The 20,271-nt window shown below is 51.7% G+C and overlaps 1 protein-coding gene across 9 annotated transcripts in view; it reads right to left on the reverse strand.

The window, feature by feature from the left end:
• DLG3 (discs large MAGUK scaffold protein 3) overlaps positions 1 to 20,271 on the reverse strand; it is a 1,213,683-nt gene that overhangs the window by 370,623 nt on the left and 822,789 nt on the right. Inside the window, exon 1 of one of the 9 annotated variants that reach the window (XM_069209593.1) lies at positions 19,265 to 19,422. The exons of the other annotated variants lie outside the window; for them this stretch is intronic. Within the exon in view, the coding sequence (XP_069065694.1) occupies positions 19,265 to 19,356 (92 nt within the window). The 5' untranslated portion in view covers positions 19,357 to 19,422. Of the gene's footprint in view, positions 1 to 19,264; positions 19,423 to 20,271 lie in introns of those variants that run through there. 9 annotated transcript variants of the gene reach the window in all.

Genomic DNA, 20,271 nt, shown 5'->3' on the forward strand with positions numbered 1-20,271 from the left:
GCCATCTCCAAACCTATCCACCAAACCTACCAATCAAACCTATCCAGACATCTCCAAACATATCCATCAAACCTATCCATCCATCCATCTCCAAACCTATCCATCCATCCATCTCCAAACCTATCCATCAAACCTATCCATCCATCTCCAAACCTATCCATCCAGGTATCTCCAAACATATCCATCCAGACATCTCCAAACCTATCCATCTCCAAACCTATACATCTCCAAACCTATCCATCTCCAAGCCTATCCATCAAACCTATCCATCCATCCATCCATCTCCAAACCTATCCATCCAGACATCTCCAAACCTATCCATCCAGACATCTCCAAACCTACCCATGAAACCCATCCAGACATCTCCAAACCTACCCATGAAACCTATCCAGACATCTCCAAACCTATCCATCCAGACATCTCCAAACCTATACATCAAACCTATTGTAGGAAAGTACCATCTTGCCTGGCATGTTACCCCCATATTTCAATGTATATATGTTGTTTTAGTCTATGTGTCACTGGGACCCTGCCAGGCAGGGCCCCAGTGCTCATAAGTATGTGCCCTGTATGTGTTCCCTGTGTGATGACTAACTGTCTCACTGAGGCTCTGCTAACCAGAACCTCAGTGGTTATGCTCTGCTTTCCAAATTTGTCACTAACAGGCTAGTGACCAATTTCACCAATTCACATTGGCATACTGGTACACCCATATAATTCCCTAGTATATGGTACTGAGGTACCCAGGGTATTGGGGTTCCAGGAGATCCCTATGGGCTGCAGCATTTCTTTTGCCACCCATAGGGAGCTCTGACAATTCTTACACAGGCCTGCCAGTGCAGCCTGAGTGAAATAACGTCCACGTTATTTCACAGCCATTTACCACTGCACTTAAGTAACTTATAAGTCACCTATATGTCTAACCTTCATCATGTGAAGGTTGGGTGCAAAGTTACTCAGTGTGAGGGCACCCTGGCACTAGCCAAGGTGCCCCCACATCATTCAGGGCAAATTCCCCGGACCTTGTGAGTACAGGGACACCATTACACGCGTGCACTGTACATAGGTCACTACCTATGTACAGCGTCACAATGGTAACTCTGAACATGGCCATGTAAGATCATAGAATTGTCACCCAATGTCATTCTGGCATTGGGGGGACAATTCCATGATCACCCGGGTCTCTAGTACAGAACCCGGGTACTGCCAAACTGCCTTTCCGGGGTCTCCACTGCAGCTGCTGCTGCTGCCAACCCCTCAGACAGGTTTCTGCCCTCCTGGGATCCAGGCAGCCCTGGCCCAGGAAGGCAGAACAAAGGATTTCCTCTGAGAGAGGTTGTAACACCCTCTCCCTTTGGAAATAGGTGTGAAGGCTGGGGAGGAGTAGCCTCCCCCAGCCTCTGGAAATGCTCTGATGGGCTCAGATGGTGTCCATCTCTGCATAAGCCAGTATGCACTGGTTCAGGGATCCCCCAGCCCTGCTCTGGCGCGAAACTGGACAAAGGAAAGGGGAGTGACCACTCCCCTGACCTGCACCTCCCAGGGGAGGTGCCCAGAGCTCCTCCAGTGTGTCCCAGACCTCTGCCATCTTGGAAACAGAGGTGTCTGTGGCACACTGGACTGCTCTGAGTGGCCAGTGCCAGCAGGTGACGTCAGAGGCTCCTTCTGATAGGCTCTTACCTCTCTTGGTAGCCAATCCTCCTTCCTAAGTAGCCAAACCTCCTTTTCTGGCTATTTAGGGTCTCTGCTTTGGGGATCTCACCAGATAACGAATGCAAGAGCTCACCAGAGTTCCTCTGCATCTCCCTCTTCACCTTCTGCCAAAGGATCGACCGCTGACTGCCTGCAAAATCGCAACAAAGTAGCTAGACGACTACTAGCAACCTTGTATCGCTTCATCCTGCCAGCTTTCTCAACTGTTTCCAGGTGGTGCATGCTCTGGGGGTAGCCTGGCTCCTCTCTGCACCAGGAGCTCTGAAGAAATCTCCCATTGGTCGACGGAATCTTCCCCTTGCAACGCAGGCAACAAAAGACTGCATCACCGGTCCTCTGGGTCCCCTCTCAGCACGACGAGCGTGGTCCCTTGAACTCAGCAACTCTGTCCAAGTGTCTCCCACAGTCCAGTGACTCTTCAGTCCAAGTTTGGTGGAGGTAAGTCCTTGCCTCCCCACGCTAGACTGCATTGCTGGGTACTGTGTGATTTGCAGCGGCTCCGGCTCCTGTGCACTCTTCCAGGATTTCCTTCGTGCACAGCCAAGCCTGGGTCCCCGACACTCTAACCTGCAGTGCACAACCTTCTGAGTTGTCCTCCGGTGTCGTAGGACTCCCTTTTGTGACTTCGGGTGGACTCCGGTTCACTCTTCTTCCAAGTGCCTGTTTAGGTACTTATGCGGGTGCTGCCTGCTTCTGTGAGGGCTCCCTGACTTGCTGGGTGCCCCCTCTGTCTCCTCATCCAAGTGGCGACATCCTGGTCCCTCCTGGGCCACAGCAGCATCCAAAAACCCTAACCGCGACCCTTGCAGCTAGCAAGGCTTGTTTGCGGTCTTTCTGCGTGGGAACACCTCTGCAAGCTTCTTCACGACGTGGGACATCCATCCTCCAAAGGGGAAGTTCCTAGTCCTCTTCGTTCTTGCAGAACACCAAGCTTCTTCCAACTGGTGGCAGCTTCCTTGCACTCTCAGCTGGCATTTCCTGGGCTCCTGCCCACTCTCGACACTGTCGCAACTCTTGGACTTGGTCCCCTTGTCTTACAGGTACTCAGGTCCGGAAATCCACTGTTGTTGCATTGCTGGTGTTTGTTTTCCTTGCAGAATCCCCCTATCACGACTTCTGTGCTCTCTGGGGGTTGTAGGTGCACTTTACACCTACCTTTCAGGGTCTTGGGGTGGGCTATTTTTCTAACCCTCACTGTTTTCTTACAGTCCCAGCGACCCTCTACAAGCTCACATAGGTTTGGGGTCCATTCGTGGTTCGCATTCCAATTTTGGAGTATATGGTTTGTGTTGCCCCTATACCTATGTGCTCCTATTGCAATCTACTGTAACTTTACATTGCTTGCATTACTTCCTTTTGCTATCACTTGCATAATTTTGGTTTGTGTACATATATCTTGTGTATATTTCTCATCCTCATACTGAGGGTACTCACTGAGATACTTCTGGCATATTGTCATAAAAATAAAGTACCTTTATTTTTAGTACTTCTGTGTATTGTGTTTTTTAATGATATTGTGCATATGACACCAGTGGTATAGGAGGAGCTTTACATGTCTCCTAGTTCAGTCTAAGCTGCTTTGCCATAGCTACCTTCTATCAGCCTAAGCTGCTAGAAACACCTCTTCTACACTAATAAGGGATAACTGGACCTGGCACAAGGTGTAAGTACCTCTGGTACCCACTACAAGCCAGGCCAGCCTCCTACACCTATCCATCCATCCATCAATCTCCAAACCTATCCAAACCTATCCATCAAACCTATCCATCCAGCCATCTCCAAACCTATCCATCAAACCTATCAATCCATCCATCTCCAAACCGATCCATCCATCCATCTCCAAGCCTATCCATCAAACCTATCCATCCATCCATCTCCAAACCTATCCATCCAGACATCTCCAAACCTATCCATCCAGACATCTCCAAACCAATCCATCAAACGTATCCATCCATCCATCTCCAAACATATCCATCCATCCATCTCCAAACCTATCCATCAAACATATCCATCCATCCATCTCCAAACCTATCCATCCAGCCATCTCCAAACCAATCCATCAAACCTATCCATCCATCCATCTCCAAACCTATCCATCCATCTCCAAACCCATCCATCAAACCTATCCATCCATCTCCAAACCAATCCATCCATCTCCAAACCTATCCATCCATCTCCAAACCTATCCATCAAACATATCCATCCAGCCATCTCCAAACCTATGCATCAAACCTATCCATCCATCTACGAACCTATCCATCCATCTCCAAGCCTATCCATCCAGCCATCTCCAAACCCATCCAGCCATCTCCAAACCCATCCATCAAACCTATCCATCCATCCATCTCCAAACCAATCCATCCATCTCCAAGCCTATCCATCAAACCTATCCACCCATCTATCCATCTCTAAACCTATCCATCAAACCGATCCATCCATCTCCAAACCTATCCATCATCAAACTGATCCATCAAACCTACCCATCCATCCATCTCCAAACCGATCCATCAAACCTATCCATCCACCCATCTCCAACCTATCCATCAAACATATCCATCCAGCCATCTCCAAACCTATCCACCCACCCATCTCCAAACCTATCCATCCACCCATCTCCAAACCTATCCATCCAGCCATCTCCAAACCTATTCATCCACCCATCTCCAGCATATCCATCAAACCTATCCATCCACCCATCTCCAAGCCTATCCATCCACCCATCTCCAACCTATCCATCAAACCTATCCATCCACCCATCTCCAAACCTATCCATCAAACCTATCCATCCAGCCATCTCCAAACCCAGCCAGCCAGCCATCTCCAAACCCATCCAGCCATCTCCAAACCTATCCACCCACCCATCTCCAAACCTATCCATCCACCCATCTCCAAACCTATCCATCCAGCCATCTCCAAACCTATTCATCCACCCATCTCCAGCATATCCATCAAACCTATCCATCCACCCATCTCCAAGCCTATCCATCCACCCATCTCCAACCTATCCATCAAACCTATCCATCCACCCATCTCCAAACCTATCCATCAAACCTATCCATCCAGCCATCTCCAAACCCAGCCAGCCAGCCATCTCCAAACCCATCCAGCCATCTCCAAACCTTTCCATCAAACCTATCTATCCACCCTTTTACTCGTCCAATCCTTTCACTCCAACCATCCACTCTTCCACCCCTCACCCACCCTTTCACTCATTCATCCATCCACCCTTTCAAACTATCCATCATTTCACTCATCAATTCATTGACCTTTTAGTCATCCATCCATCCACTTACTAATGCATCCACAATTTTACTAATCCATCCATTCAACCTCCCTTTCATTCGTCCATTAATTCACTCATCCATTGACTGTCACTCATCCACCTTTTCAGTCAGTCCATCCATCTACCTATTCACTCTACACATCAATCCGTCCCTCTGTCCGTCCTCCCTTTCACTCATTCGTGCCCCCTTTCAGGTGGTCCAAACATGCATCAGTCTATTCTATCTTTCATTAATCCATCCATTCTTTTACTCACCCATCCTTACATCCATCATTTCACTCATTCATCCCACCATCTCCCCTGCCACCCGTTCACTCACCCACCCACCCATCCACCCTTTCACTCACTCACCCATCCATCCACCCTTTCACCCACCCACCCATCCTTTCACTCACACACCCATCCATCCACCCGTTCACTCACCCATCCACCCTTTCACTCACTCACCCATCGACCCTTTCACTCACTCATCCATCCTCTTACTCAATCACCCACCCCTCCCTTGTTTCAAATCAGTTATGAGCCTTTAGCTGCTGAGTTGCAGACAGAAGAGGCCCCTCAAGAACCTCTCCCCCACTGGAGCTGCTAAGGGGGGTGGGGGTGGGGGGGAAATGAGGCCCTTCCAGCAGCCTATCGGGCCGGTGCTGTGGGGAGCTCAGACTACCTTCTCTGCCTTGGTGCCCCCCTCTCTTGGAAGGGCATCAAGCGCTCCGAAGCTGCCAGCGGTGGCACGTGACACTGTATAAATACCCCAATCGCTCAACAGTGAGGATATAAGTGTGTCAATTTAAGGTCATGATAACTGCAAGACGGCTCAGTGAGCCAAGCGCTCGCTGCTGACATCTGCTGTGCGCTGCAGGGCGCGAGATCATACCGCAACAAGGCCAACGTAGGCTTTTATTCTTCCGAAGTTGGTAAATCGTGCACCAACAAATTGGTTCATTATTATATAAGGCACTTAGAGGCGGCACAACAGCGATTAGAAGCGCTATACACACGTAAGTCATGACCTCTATGTTAGCAATGCCTGTATAAACCGAGCGTGAATGATCACTTTGTGCTCATTCACAATGAGGGATTTACCCTACCACAGGGACATCTTAAGGATCACGGGGGCCTTGGACCAAAACTATTATGGGGCCCCTGTTCAGAACAGGTTTGAATTTATGACCTATTTCAGCTCTTTGAAGCCCTCTTTGCCCAGGTCGCTGACAGTGCACAGGTAACTGGTGCAGATTCTAGATGTGTTACATCTAATATTCAGGGAAGTGACGTGTGTTTTCAGTGTTGTAATACAGCAACAGCTCAGTAATATTACTGCAAATAATATCTGCGACCCCTCCCATTTCTCATATGAGGTCCTATTGTGATCCAAATGAAACTTTTTTTTATGAATGTTGCATAAAAAATAAACACATTTCTCTGCAAAATGTCTGTACTAGACTCTCAGACATCAGCCACATTATGTTATCTGACTTGTATAGCGCATAGCTACCCGAAGGCCTCCCAGCGCTTTAGCAGAACCTCCCAGTGATTTTCTCAGAAGATCAGTATAGCCATGTTTTCAGCAGCCTCCTACACATTGTTTCCTGTTCTGTGAGCCCTATCGATAGGGGAAGGGAATTCCACATCTTTGTGCCTATGTATGACAGGGACCTTCCTCCCCATCTGGGCTTTTTTACACGTGGAATTCCCGCCAAGGCTGCTGATGACGACCTGAGATGTCTCGAAGGCTTATAGAAGGTAGCCAAAGAGCGCGGCTGTGGTGGACCTCTCTCATGTAAGGATCTACGTATATAACACAAAGCCTTACATTTTATTCGCTGCTCAACTGGGAGCCAATGCAGGGTGGCAAATGCAGGTGTCACTGACTCGTGTTTCGGCATATTGAAGAGAAGTCTGGCGGCAGTGTTCTCAGTGCTTTTAATGGACCGGTACTCTCCGGTACTGAGTACCGGCACTTCTATTTTTCCATTTAAAGCACTAAGGTGGTCATTCCGACCCTGGCGGTTTCAAACCGCCAGGGCCGGGGACCACGGAAGCACCGCCAACAGGCTGGCGGTGCTTCCAGGGCCATTCTGACAGCGGCGGTAAAGCCGCGGTCAGAAAAGGGGAACCGGCGGTTTCCCGCCGGTTTTCCCCTGGCCCAGGGAATCCTCCATGGCGGCTGGGGATTCCGACCCCCTTCCCGCCAGCCTGTTCCTGGCGGTTTTTACCGCCAGGAACAGGATGGCGGGAATGGGTGTCGTGGGGCCCCTGGGGGCCCCTGCACTGCAGCATGGGCAGTGCAGGGGCCCCCTAACAGGGCCCCACAAAGATTTTCACTGTCTGCCTAGCAGACAGTGAAAATCGCGACGGGTGCCACTGCACCCGTCGCACCCCTGCAACTCCGTCGGCTCCATTCGGAGCCGGCTTCATTGTTGCAGGGGCTTTCCCGCTGGGCCAGCGGGCGCTCTTTTGGAGGGCGCCCGCCGGCCCAGCGGGAAAGTTGGAATGGCCACCGCAGTCTTTTGACCGCGGGCGGTCCTTCGGCGGCCAGATAGTGGCGGGCGGCGACCGCCGCCCGCCAATATCAGAATGAGGGCCTAAGTGTTCTGTACCACTTGTAATCTCTTCTTCACGTACTTTGGAGACCCGAGGAAGAGGGCATTCCCATAGTCCAGGCGTGAGCTGATCAATGCCTGTATAATTAATCTCTTTGTGCTTTTAATAAAAGCACGTGGCCGAGGTTTTCCTAGCCTGTTGATCCATGTCTAACCATGGATCAAGCCAAAACCAGGACTCTTAGTATGTTCCTTGGATACTGGCAGCTCCCTCAAAGGGGCACAGCGGAAGGAGATGGCTTCAAAGGAGCTTGAAAGCCCAAAAACGTAATCTCTGTCTTGTCTGCATTGAGTTTGAGCGCACAGTCTGATATCCAATTTGAAATCGCCCATTGGCAGGGACCAAGCAAGGTGTCTGGCGAGTCATAGTTTGAGGTCCGTAAACATAAATGAAAGGAAAACGGTATTTAAAACAATCTATTTAAGAATTATCAAATCTCATCAGGGCAGGACTGTATGGAGAACAGGGCTTTCTCTATCTGGGCCCCCTGAGATGCTGGGCCCCGGGGCCAGAGCCCACTTTGCCCATGCCCCACCCCCGGCTTTGCCATGGACTTTGCCCGGGTGGCCTGCCCACGCCCCTACCTGCTGCTCAGCTCCCAGCCCCGCCTAGGCCTGTCCAACCCTCCCTAGGCTTGGCCTAACCAGACTCCAGGCTGAGCCAAAGCTCTCCCTCCCTCCATCAGTAGCGCCTGGAATGTCTGGAATCCGGAAGGCAAGGCGCCAGCTGCGCCTCGTGTACTTTTAGCTGCCGGATGCCCTCGCACCTCAGGCCTACTTGTGACCCTCCCTCGTGTACTGGACACACCAGGGCTGTCCGTGGCCGGCCTTTAAACTTGGCCCTGACCGTGTGAGCCACGGCGGAGGGATACAGAAATGAGTCCCAGGGTCCCCCTTGCCTACAGACACCGGGGCGGGCGGGGGAGTCAGGCGTGGGCGACCGCCTGTGCTTTTGGGTCGGTTCAGTGCTCCAGCAGTAACTTCGGGGCCAGAAATCGAGCAGCCTGCGGGCAGCAAGGAATTTAAATACACATTACTTTGGCAGACGTCACTGACACGCAAGCTGCAGCCCTAACCATGTCTGCATGAAGGAGAAAGGTCAGAGGGGCCCCAGCTGGATCCAATCAGGGCCCCCGCCCAGGGCCCATCGGGGAACACTTAAGGCAAACTCGGCAAGTTAGGGAAGAGATGGGGAGATCCAGGGCCTGTGGAGGGCAGGCAGGGTTGGGTCGGGTCAGTCACAGGCTCGGTAATTGATGCAGGGATCGGAGGAGGGCCTGTGGAGGAGAGATAGGGCCACTCACAGGCTAAGAGATGTAGGGACCTTAGTAGGGCCTGTGGAGCATAGGGAGGACTGGGCAGGGTCAGTCTCAGATTGGGAAAGAGATGCAGAGATCTGAGCAGGGCCTGTGGAGGGCAGGTAGGTTTGGGGAGGGAGAGCTGGGCACGGTTAGTCACAGGTTTGGTAAGAGATGCAGAGATCTGATTGGGACCTATGGAGGGCAGGTAGGTTTGGGGAGGGAGAGCTGGGCACGGTTAGTCACAGGTTTGGTAAGAGATGAAGAGATCTGATTGGGACCTATGGAGGGCAGGTAGGTTTGGACAGGGTCAGTCACCGGTTTGGTAAGAGATGCAGAGATCTCAACAGGGCCTGTGGGGGGCAGGTGGGGTTGGGTAGGGAGAGCTGGGCAGGGTCAGTCACAGGCTAGGTAAGAGATGCAGAGATCTGAGCAGGGCCTGTGGAGGGCAGGTAGGTTTGGGGAGGGAGAGCTGGGCACGGTTAGTCACAGGTTTGGTAAGAGATGCAGAGATCTGATTGGGACCTATGGAGGGCAGGTAGGTTTGGACAGGGTCAGTCACCGGTTTGGTAAGAGATGCAGAGATCTCAACAGGGCCTGTGGGGGGCAGGTGGGGTTGGGTAGGGAGAGCTGGGCAGGGTCAGTCACAGGCTAGGTAAGAGATGCAGAGATCTCAACAGGGCCTGTGGAGGGCAGGTAGGGTTGGGCAGGCTCAGTAATACCCGCCGTACCAGCCTTCAATGGGCACCGGCTCATCAAGAACTCTACCCACTTCCCACAGGCCAGTCCACCTCTGCTCAAGCTCTGCCAGGAAGAGAAAAGGTTTCACAAGACAATGTAAATTACGACTGCGTAAGATGCAGAAGAAAAGAAGACATGAAAAATAGCTCTGTGACTTAACGGCCAAGTAGGGCCAAGCAACGGTTTCATCCTTCCATGGCAATACAATGCATACCACCAGAGTAAGGGTCACACCTGTATTTACAATACTGAAATGAAACAATGAGGTGCCATGCGCTCTATAAAAAATTGCTTTTGTATACATACACATGTATATTTTCTATTTGTATAGTGCTTTATCCCACAATACGTTTGCTTCAAGGTACAGCTGGAGGGAGCAGGAGAGCTTAAAACTAGCACTGGCAAAGCCAATAGGTCTCACCTATGAGAGCTATTGGCTTCGGCAATATTCTACAGCCATGCTGTACAGCCGCACGGATGCTTTGTAGTGTGGCTAAAACCAATTTTAAAAAGCTCTATGATGCCGCCAGGGCTAATGCATTTTTTTTATAGTGCATTATGGGTGGATGCATCATACTCCTTCTTCATTAATATTTATAGCCACGCGGCACAGTAGCCACACTGCTATACAGCGTGGCTAAATCATTGCCAAAGTCAGCAATGCCCATGCTATAAGGCACAAAACAAAAAGCAATGGCAGAACCAATTTTCTCAAAGGCGAGACCTATTGGTTTTGTCAATGCTTGCTAGGTCTCAACACAAGACCCCTGTGATTCTGAGCAAATCAGTTAATCTGTTAATGCGCGAAAAAGAAAGAATGAAATTTGACAAGAAATCCCATTATATAAAAGAAAGTAATTGCGTCCATGTCCATGCCTTAGTGAAAATACATTTGAAAGCAGATAACATCTGTTGTCACAGTAAAAGCAGATAACATTCGTTGTCACAATAAACATCCATTTCATGGGAGAAAAAGCCATCCTCGCAGTGCATGTAGCAAAGTAAAAACATAGCTACAAACAGCGAGACGTTCAAAAAGGATGACAGAGAAGAAAAAATAAGTAAAAGTAGTGCCTCAACCACAGCTCAAACAGTGAAAGGATAGCAATGAGGCAGAAGCAATCAGTGCTTGGTCCGTGCTCCAGCCGAAAGAAGAGGAAGTGAAGCCAGCATGTGCTGGCCAATTAGAAGGCAGCAAACAGGAGTGACTTTAAAGCCAACAAATGATAAGCAATAGGTGGATTCCAAGCCCCTTTTGTATACAATATCAGCGCATGCGCCGCCACAGACAGACCAACAAGAGGGGAAACATCCCCAACCACGACTCGTGAACAACAAAAGTGGAACAACACCTTTGTTAACCACGACTTCATTGTTCTGTGCTTTAACCACGAATCTGCTGAATAACGCACATGCATGGCTAAGGCACAGAAGAAGGGAGTCTGCTTCGTCAGAGGACGCGATCATGTAAGTGGGGCTGGGGCCGTTTTAGGGGTGGGGGGTTGGGGCATTTTTAGTTTTAGGGGTGGGGGGTTGGGTATTTTTAGTTTTTAGGAGCGGGGTAGTTTTAGGGGCAGGGCGTTAGGTCGCTGTAGTTTTAGGGGTGTGAGAGTCTGGGTATTTTTAGTTTTTAGGGGCGGGTGGGGTGGTCACTGCAGTTGTAGGGGTGGGGGTAGTTTAGGTTTTAGGGGGTGGGGGATCACGGTAGTTTTAGGGGTGGGGTGTCAGGTATTTTTAGTTTATAGGGCGGGTCGGGTAGTTTAGGGTTTACGGGGTGAGGGTAGTTTTAGGGGTGGGGTGGTTTAAGTTTATGGGGTGGGGGTCGCTGTAGTTGTAGGGGTGGGGGTCACTGTGGTTTAGGGGGGTGGGAGGTCACGGTAGTTTTAGGGGCAGGGTGTCAGGTATTTTTTGTTTTTAGGGATGGGGTGGTCAGGGTAGTTTAGGTTTTAGGGTGGCGTTCGCTGTACTTTTAGTTTTTAGGGGTGCGGTCGGATGGTTTGGGAGGAAGGGTCGTGGTAGTTGGGGTGAGGGGGTCGGGTAGTTTAGGTTTTAGGAGCGTGGGGTCGCAGTAGTTTTAGGTGTGGGGTATTTTTCTATTTAGGGGCGGTTGGGGGTAGTTTTAGGGGTAGGTGTAGGGGGGTCAGGTATTTTAAATTTTTAGGGGGGTGGAGGGTTGTTGTAGATTTAGGGTTGGGGTAGTTTAAGTTTTAGGGGTCGGTAGTGGTAGAATTGTTTTAGGGGTGGGGGGAGGGAGTCGCATGCTGGAACCACGCATGCCGTTCACGCATGCCTTTACCAGGAATGCCTTTACAACGAAAAATCGTTGTTAAGGCATTCGTGGTAACATCGTGGCTGTTGCTCAGACCGCGTTGTTTAGGCATGCGTGGTTCCAGCATGCGTTGTTCTGACTCCTATTCCAACAAGAGTGGTGAGTAACATCACACGCGATTCTGAGCTCCAACCCAGTTATGCACCTGTAGGAACAGACACTACAGGTGGTATTGAAAGCTGATTAGCAATAATGCGCAGCGGAAAGGACAGCTTAACTTCCCCCGTCACTGTGACCGAGTTACTGCTGATACTCACATATCTTATGCGATGTTAAAAGTAGTTTATTACGCTCCACACACACACACTATCGCGAATGGTCCCTAGGCGTGTGACTGTGCGGTGGGACCACAGAAAGCCTGTTAATCAATTAGAGCTCAAAAGCTTGGCAACATAGGCAAGTTATCAGCTGAGAACCTAAGGAAGAGCCTAAGGGTCAGATTTGGATTTTGGCGGACGGGTTACTCCATCCCGACAGTGACGTATATCCCGTCAGCTGAAATATAAATCCAATTACTTCCTATGGGATTTATATTTCGGCGAATGGAATAACACGTCCGCCGCAAGATCTCAAAACAGCAGGTGGAGGAAGGTGGAGACAGCCCGGCCTCCTGCTTTCCGCTTCTTAGTTTTCTCAACATGCTGAATAAGAAATCGAGGTTCTTGCGGGAACACGTTTGGAGTTGACGGCACTGAAGCCCAAGGCCTTTTGAAAAATAGAACAGATGCAAACTATGTGCCGTGGAGCAGAAACCCAATGCAATGTCTTTGGCAAAAGTGCCACGTGGAAGTCCAAAACCTTAAACATGCTACATACTATGGATAACACGGATATTTTGGAAGATGCAGATCCTGCAACACTGCACTCAGCCGCTGAACTCTACACCACTCCACTATGGCACTGCACTCTCCTCCATTATACTCTACACTACTGTACTCCACTGCACTCTATGCCACTCGATTCTAATCTGCACCACTGCCTTGTATCACAACTCTGAGCCACTCCACTATGTACCACACTAATATACGCCACTGCATTCCATGACGATGCATTGTACGCAGCTGAACTTAATGCCACTGCCCTCTACGCCACTGCACTCTATGCCACTCGATTCTAATCTGCACCACTGCCTTGTATCACTCAACTGTGAGCCACTCCACTATGTAGCACACTAATATACGCCACTGCATTCCATGACGATGCATTGTATGCAGCTGAACTTAATGCCACTGCCCTCTACGCCACTGCACTCTATGCCACTCGATTCTAATCTGCACCACTGCCTTGTATCACTCAACTCTGAGCCACTCCACTATGTAGCACACTAATATACGCCACTGCATTCCACGACGATGCATTGTACGCAGCAGAACTTAATGCCACTGCCCTCTACGCCACTACATTCTACAACGATGCATTGCACGCAGCTGAACTTAATGCCACTGCCCTCTACGCCACTGCATTCTACAACGATGCATTGTACGCAGCTGAACTTAATGCCACTGCCCTCTACGCCACTTCACTCTACAATGATGCATTGTACGCAGCTGAACTTAATGCCACTGCCCTCTACGCCACTGCATTCTACAACAATACATTGTACGTAGCTGAACTTAATACCACTGCCCTCTACGCCACTTCACTCTACAATGATGCATTGTACGCAGCTGAACTTAATGCCACTGCCCTCTACGCCACTGCATTCTACAACAATACATTGTACGTAGCTGAACTTAATACCACTGCCCTCTACGCCACTTCACTCTACAACGATGCATTGTACGCAGCTGAACTTAATGCCACTGCCCTCTACGCCACTTCACTCTACAATGATGCATTGTACGCAGCTGAACTTAATGCCACTGCCCTCTACGCCACTGCATTCTACAACAATACATTGTACGTAGCTGAACTTAATACCACTGCCCTCTACGCCACTTCACTCTACAATGATGCATTGTACGCAGCTGAACTTAATGCCACTGCCCTCTACGCCACTTCACTCTACAATGATGCATTGTACGTAGCTGAACTTAATACCATTGCCCTCTACGCCACTGCACTCTACGCTATTAGAATCTGCAACACTCTACACCAATGCGCTTAACACTAGTCCACTGTACTTTCTGCAACTCCACACTATACCACAACACTCCACTCTACGACACTCTCTTCTATGCCACTAACTTGTAGCCATGCTGAACAGCAGCCGGGCTGATGAAGAACATGGCTGGAACACATTGGCTTTGCCAATGCTTGTTTAGAAAAAAGGGAACAACAAGTGCCCTTGCAGAGGGGATGGTGGGGGACAATCCTTTATTTAACAGGGCAGCAAAGGAAGAAGTTTTGCGTTGTGGACAAATATTTTGCCGCCGGTGAAAATGTAAAAAATTGCTCTATTTCAGGAAAGGTGGAGTTTCCGAGAAGTCTAGAAGTAGGTCCCTGGATTATGGGAGAATCCTTACAAAGGTAGGCCTCTGCTCTGCTCAGACCCGGAAGTACATCTACAGGGGTACATTCCAGCTGCCTCGCCTGGCGCTTTGGTGCTGGGCGCGCCTAGAAGTCGATAAGGAGGTAACCAGTCTAACAAGATGTGTTCTGGCTTGAAACGGCGCCAGGGGGGCGACACCTTTTGAGAAGAGGCCGGCTCGGGATCAGCCGAAAAATGTAAACTGTCTTCAAATCCTGGTTGGTTCACGTCCCTGCTATGCTCTGGTCCCTGTCCCATTAAACATCCCTCCCTCCAGCGCTGGCATGGCATATCTTGGGCTCGAGGCGCTCTGGAGGGTCTGTCCACAGTGCAAGCTTTACATGATAATCTGTTTATTTTGATGCGTTCTTCTGGGGGGCGTCAGAAGGGTCCAGTGCCTGTCTTTTAGTAGAAGAAAGGGACCGAGACACCCCATGCTCTGTGCCCGGGTCTGTTTTCAACTTGGGGAACCCAACCCCCATCTTCAGGAAGGACATTTGGGGACAGAAAGGACGGGCGGAGTGGTGACAGCCCCCAACATTCAGAAGTCAAAGAGAGGACCCAGGGGGCGGGGTTCAGAAACAGGGTCCATCCCCCCCCACCCCGGGTGCACTACATGTCAGGGATGGACTGCGTGGTCCAATTCCCAGGTGCCTCGTGCCTGCTGCCATGCCTGACCCCTTCACCAGCCTTCACCTTTCAGCCAACAAAGCTATGTTTTACCCAGGAGTTTTACAGGTAAACTGAGAACTAAAAGTACCAGAATGCACAGCGCTTCGCAATTGAGAGCATGGGCCGATTTAAGCCATTCCACGCGAGTCAACATCACTTGGAAAATGCACAGAATGCTTTGCTGGCGGGATTAGGAGAGCTGAGTTTAGTATGTGGGGGGTGGCAAACTGTTCACCACAACTGGATGTGAGACACCGGGAGTGCCTAGAAGCGGTTCAGTGTGTAGTGCTTGGCAGAGCGGCGGGCTCCAGCCGCCCTCACTGCTCTCAGACAAGCCCCCCCCCCCCCCCACCCGGTGAGAGGAGATGGGAGGGCCCGGCGGGATTGTTGTGAGACCGGAGTGAAGTGGAAACTCGTCTGTGAGATGCTTGCCTGGGCCTGGAAGTCAGACCTGGCCCTCCTGGCGAGGAGGGGGTGGGTGAAAAGGGGGGCCACCCTTGCCCTCAAAGGAGAGGGGGGGGGGGGCAAATACACACAGGCGAAAGCGAAGGACATGTACACAACGTTTGTTTTTGCTGTCATCTCACTTTGATAGCGCTTAGATCTGTCATGTTGACATCCCCGGCCCCGACAAGCATCTTTCAATGCGCTATGAAGGGGGGTTGGACAGGGAGTCCATCCAAAGGCGCTAGTTTGCTGTAAAGACCAGATGCCCTCTCAGTCACCTCTCTCCCCTCATGTTCCCCCGTTACCCCCACCATATACCTCCCTTTTTTCCTGCTACCCCCCCTCCCCCCATCTTTACGTATCCACCCCCCTCTCGCCCTAGTCCAGCACCCCTCCTTTTCCCTCCACCTCTCATTTCCAATAACCCCATCTCCTGGTGGTGTGCCCCTCTCCTCGGCTCTCTGCTCTCCACCCCTCCCTTCGCATGTATTTATTTATGCAGTTTTATATAGCGCCCACATTACTCCAAGGTGCCGCAGGGCCTTACAGGAGACATATTTTGTTACCTGACAGTTACAAATGGTTTAAGATAAACTATACAACTATAAGTAATTTCAGGGTTGAAAGTACAAGGTAGATCATTACCAGGACTCCCTGTTTAAGGTACTTATTTTTTTGACATTTCCATCTGAATTTATCCACAATTAGTATTTTGCTCAATTCATCAAAATTTGTTTTGTGTTTATTGTAAAAAATAAAGGCGGAATGGGTAGAGTTCCGTATTCATTCAATAAAACAAGCTTACTCCTCTCTGAATGTGGAACGTGTTGGCCATTTACACCCCCAGAGTCATCTGAAATAACTTGCATTGTAGAACAGCTTAAACTGATCGAGTACTGCAGTTATTTAATGCTCATTGGGAAGCTATTGCTTTAACTACCCCACCTGGAATTCTGCACAGCTACTAACTTAACATGAAAATCGTCCAAAAGAAAACTTACTTTCTATATTTTTCTATATTTAACAATAAAGAGCGATAGGAAAATAGATTGTTTTCTGTCTGTATTTATCTGTAAAAATGGAAAACTGGAAGCCCCAATCATTTCATAAAACAGAAAGTGCAAAAGCCATAAAAAGGAGGCCTCTCACCACTGCCCCTCTGCACTGCCCCTCACCACTGCAACCTCTGCTCTCCCCTTCTCACCACTGCCCCTCTGCTCCCCTCTCTCACCACTGCCCCTCTGCTCCCCTCTCTCATCACTGCCCCTCTGCTCCCCCTCTCACCACTGCCCCTCTGCTCCCCCTCTCACCACTGCAACCTCTGCTCTCCCCTTCTCACCATTGACCCTCTGCTCCCCTCTCTCACCACTGCCCCTCTGCTCCCCTCTCTCACCACTGCAACCTCTGCTCTCCCCTCTCTCACCACTGCCCCTCTGCTCCCCTCTCTCACCACTGCCCCACTGCTCCCCCTCTCACCACTGCAACCTCTGCTCCCCCTCTCACCACTGCAACCTCTGCTCTCCCCTTCTCACCACTGCCCCTCTGCTCCCCTCTCTCACCACTGCCCCTCTGCTCCCCTCTCTCACCACTGCCCCTCTGCTCCCCTCTCTCATCACTGCCCCTCTGCTCCCCCTCTCACCACTGCCCCTCTGCTCCCCCTCTCACCACTGCAACCTCTGCTCTCCCCTTCTCACCACTGCCCCTCTGCTCCCCTCTCACCACTGCCCCTCTGCTCCCCTCTCTCACCACTGCCCCTCTGCTCCCCTCTCTCACCACTGCCCCTATGCTCCCCTCTCTCACCACTGCCCCTATGCTCCCCTCTCTCACCACTGCAACCTCTGCTCTCCCCTTCTCACCATTGACCCTCTGCTCCCCTCTCTCACCACTGCCCCTCTGCTCCCCTCTCTCACCACTGCAACCTCTGCTCTCCCCTCTCTCACCACTGCCCCTCTGCTCCCCTCTCTCACCACTGCCCCACTGCTCCCCCTCTCACCACTGCAACCTCTGCTCCCCCTCTCACCACTGCAACCTCTGCTCTCCCCTTCTCACCACTGCCCCTCTGCTCCCCTCTCTCACCACTGCCCCTCTGCTCCCCTCTCTTACCACTGCCCCTCTGCTCCCCTCTCTCACCACTGCCCCTCTGCTCCCCTCTCTCACCACTGCCCCTCTGCTCCCCTCTCTCATAACTGCCCCTCTGCTCCCCCTCTCACCACTGCCCCTCTGCTCCCCCTCTCACCACTGCCCCTCTGCTCCCCTCTCACCACTGCAACCTCTGCTCTCCCCTTCTCACCACTGCCCCTCTGCTCCCCTCTCTCACCACTGCCCCTCTGCTCCCCTCTCTCACCACTGCCCCTCTGCTCCCCCTCTCACCACTGCCCCTATGCTCCCCCTCTCACCACTGCAACCTCTGCTCTCCCCTTCTCACCATTGACCCTCTGCTCCCCTCTCTCACCACTGCCCCTCTGCTCCCCTCTCTCACCACTGCAACCTCTGCTCTCCCCTTCTCACCACTGCCCCTCTGCTCCCCTCTCACCACTGCCCCTCTGCTCCCCTCTCTCACCACTGCCCCTCTGCTCCCCTCTCTCACCACTGCCCCTCTGCTCCCCTCTCTCATAACTGCCCCTCTGCTCCCCCTCTCACCACTGCCCCTCTGCTCCCCCTCTCACCACTGCCCCTCTGCTCCCCTCTCACCACTGCAACCTCTGCTCTCCCCTCTCTCACCACTGCCCCTCTGCTCCCCTCTCACACCACTGCCCCTCTGCTCCCACTCTCACCACTGCAACCTCTGCTCCCCCTCTCACCACTGCCCCTCTGCTCCCCTCTCACACCACTGTCCCTCTGCTCTCCCTCTCACCACTGCAACCTCTCCTCTCCTCTCTCACCACTGCCCCTCTGCTCTCCCCCTCTCACCACTGCAACCTCTGCTCTCCTCTCTCACCACTGCCCCTCTGCTCTCCCCCTCTCATCACTACAACCTCTGCTCTCCTCTCACCACTGCCCCTCTACTCTCCCCCTCTCATCACTACAACCTCTGCTCTCCTCTCTCACCCCTGCCCCTCTGCTCTCCCCCTCTCTATTGCCCCTCTGCCCCTCCTTCACTGCCCCTCTGCTCTCCCCCTCACCACTGCCCCTCTGCTCTCCGCCCCCTCTCACCACTGCCCCTCTGCTCTCCCCCTCTATTGCCCCTCTGCTTCCCCCTTCACTGCCCTCTGCTCTCCCCCTCACCACTGCCCCTCTGCTCTCCGCCCCCTCTCACCACTGTGCTCTCCGCCCCCTCTCACCACTGCCCCTCTGCTCTCCCCCCTCTATTGCCCCTCTGCTCCCCCCTTCACTGCCCTCTGCGCTCTCCCTCTCACAACTGCCCCTCTGCTCTCCCCCTTTCACCACTGCAACTTCTGCTCTCCTCCCCCTCACCACTGCCCCTCTGCTCTCCTCTCTCACCACTGCCCCTCTGCTCTCCTCTCTCACCACTGCCTCGCTGCTCTTCCCCCTCTCTCACCACTCCCCCTCTGCTGCCCCTCCTCTCAACACTGCCCCCTGCTCGCCCCCTCTCTCAGCACTGCTCTCTGCTCTCTCACCACTGCCTCTCTGCTCTTCCCCCTCTCTCACCACTGCCCCTTCGCTCCCCCCTCTCTATTGTGCCCTGCAGCTCTTCTCTCACATCTTCTACCCTAGCACAGGCCGCCTCCCCGCACCCCCATACCTTACCTCTCCCCCCCTCTCTGCCGGGCGCTGCTGGGGGGCGGGGGCCCCGGGCTCCGGCCGTAGGACATGGAGGAGGACACGTTGACGGTGAACATCCTGGGGTCTGTCTGGGGGCGTCCGTGCTCTCCCCTCTCCACTCCTTTGCTGCTGAGGTGCCGCTGCCCCTCCCCCGGCCGCCTCCCTCCCCTCCCTCCCCCGCCACAGATTCAAACTCAAAGGCGCTCCAGGCCCGGACAGCTTCTAAAGTTATATATTACACACCACTCCCACCGAGGTAGGGCACACACAAGCACAGAAGGAAACTTCTCACAACTTTCTGCGAGTGAAGAAAACCACGAACAAGACACTAAACACATAACTTGAAAGTTGCATCCAGGAAAAGCACCAGGAGTACAAAACAGACCATTAACTACGCGACCTTGACGCTGTTCCATGGCCAAGACTCATTTGGTCCTTGTCTGGAGGCGCAGCGGGCAAAAAAATCATGGAATGGAATGTGGAGAAAGGATTGCCAGTGGCTGAGGCTGAACTTTTAAAGTGATGCCCTGAGTTTGGTGCCCATGCGTAGGGTGACCACCTGGCATTGAGGCAAATTCTGGACAGGACTGTAGAAAATTCAGGACAAAGGGTCAAAATTCAGGACAAAATTCAGGACAAAGGGTCAAAATTCAGGACAAAAATTCAAGAACAAACGTCAGTTGTACAGACACACGCAAGAGAGGCCATGCCTCACTATGTTGTCAGTGCATTTATGTACTCTTTTTTAACATAGCACTATTTATTCACTGTGGACCTTTTGTGATTGCCTCCTGGTGTGCTACATTCAGGTGTCACATTACGTCCTTGTTCAGTAGTAAATTAATTCCCTTTCGCGGCAAGGCCATCACCCCTACCCAAATCTACCCTATCTTTCCTGAAGAGAAAGTAACAGCAACATTTTGATTATGTTTCTGAACATTTCAAAACCCCTGGCAAACAATTTGGGAAACATTAAGGTAATTAACCTTATG

Source organism: Pleurodeles waltl, chromosome 2_1, assembly GCF_031143425.1.
Source record: "Pleurodeles waltl isolate 20211129_DDA chromosome 2_1, aPleWal1.hap1.20221129, whole genome shotgun sequence".
Taxonomy (NCBI): Eukaryota; Metazoa; Chordata; class Amphibia; order Caudata; family Salamandridae; genus Pleurodeles; species Pleurodeles waltl.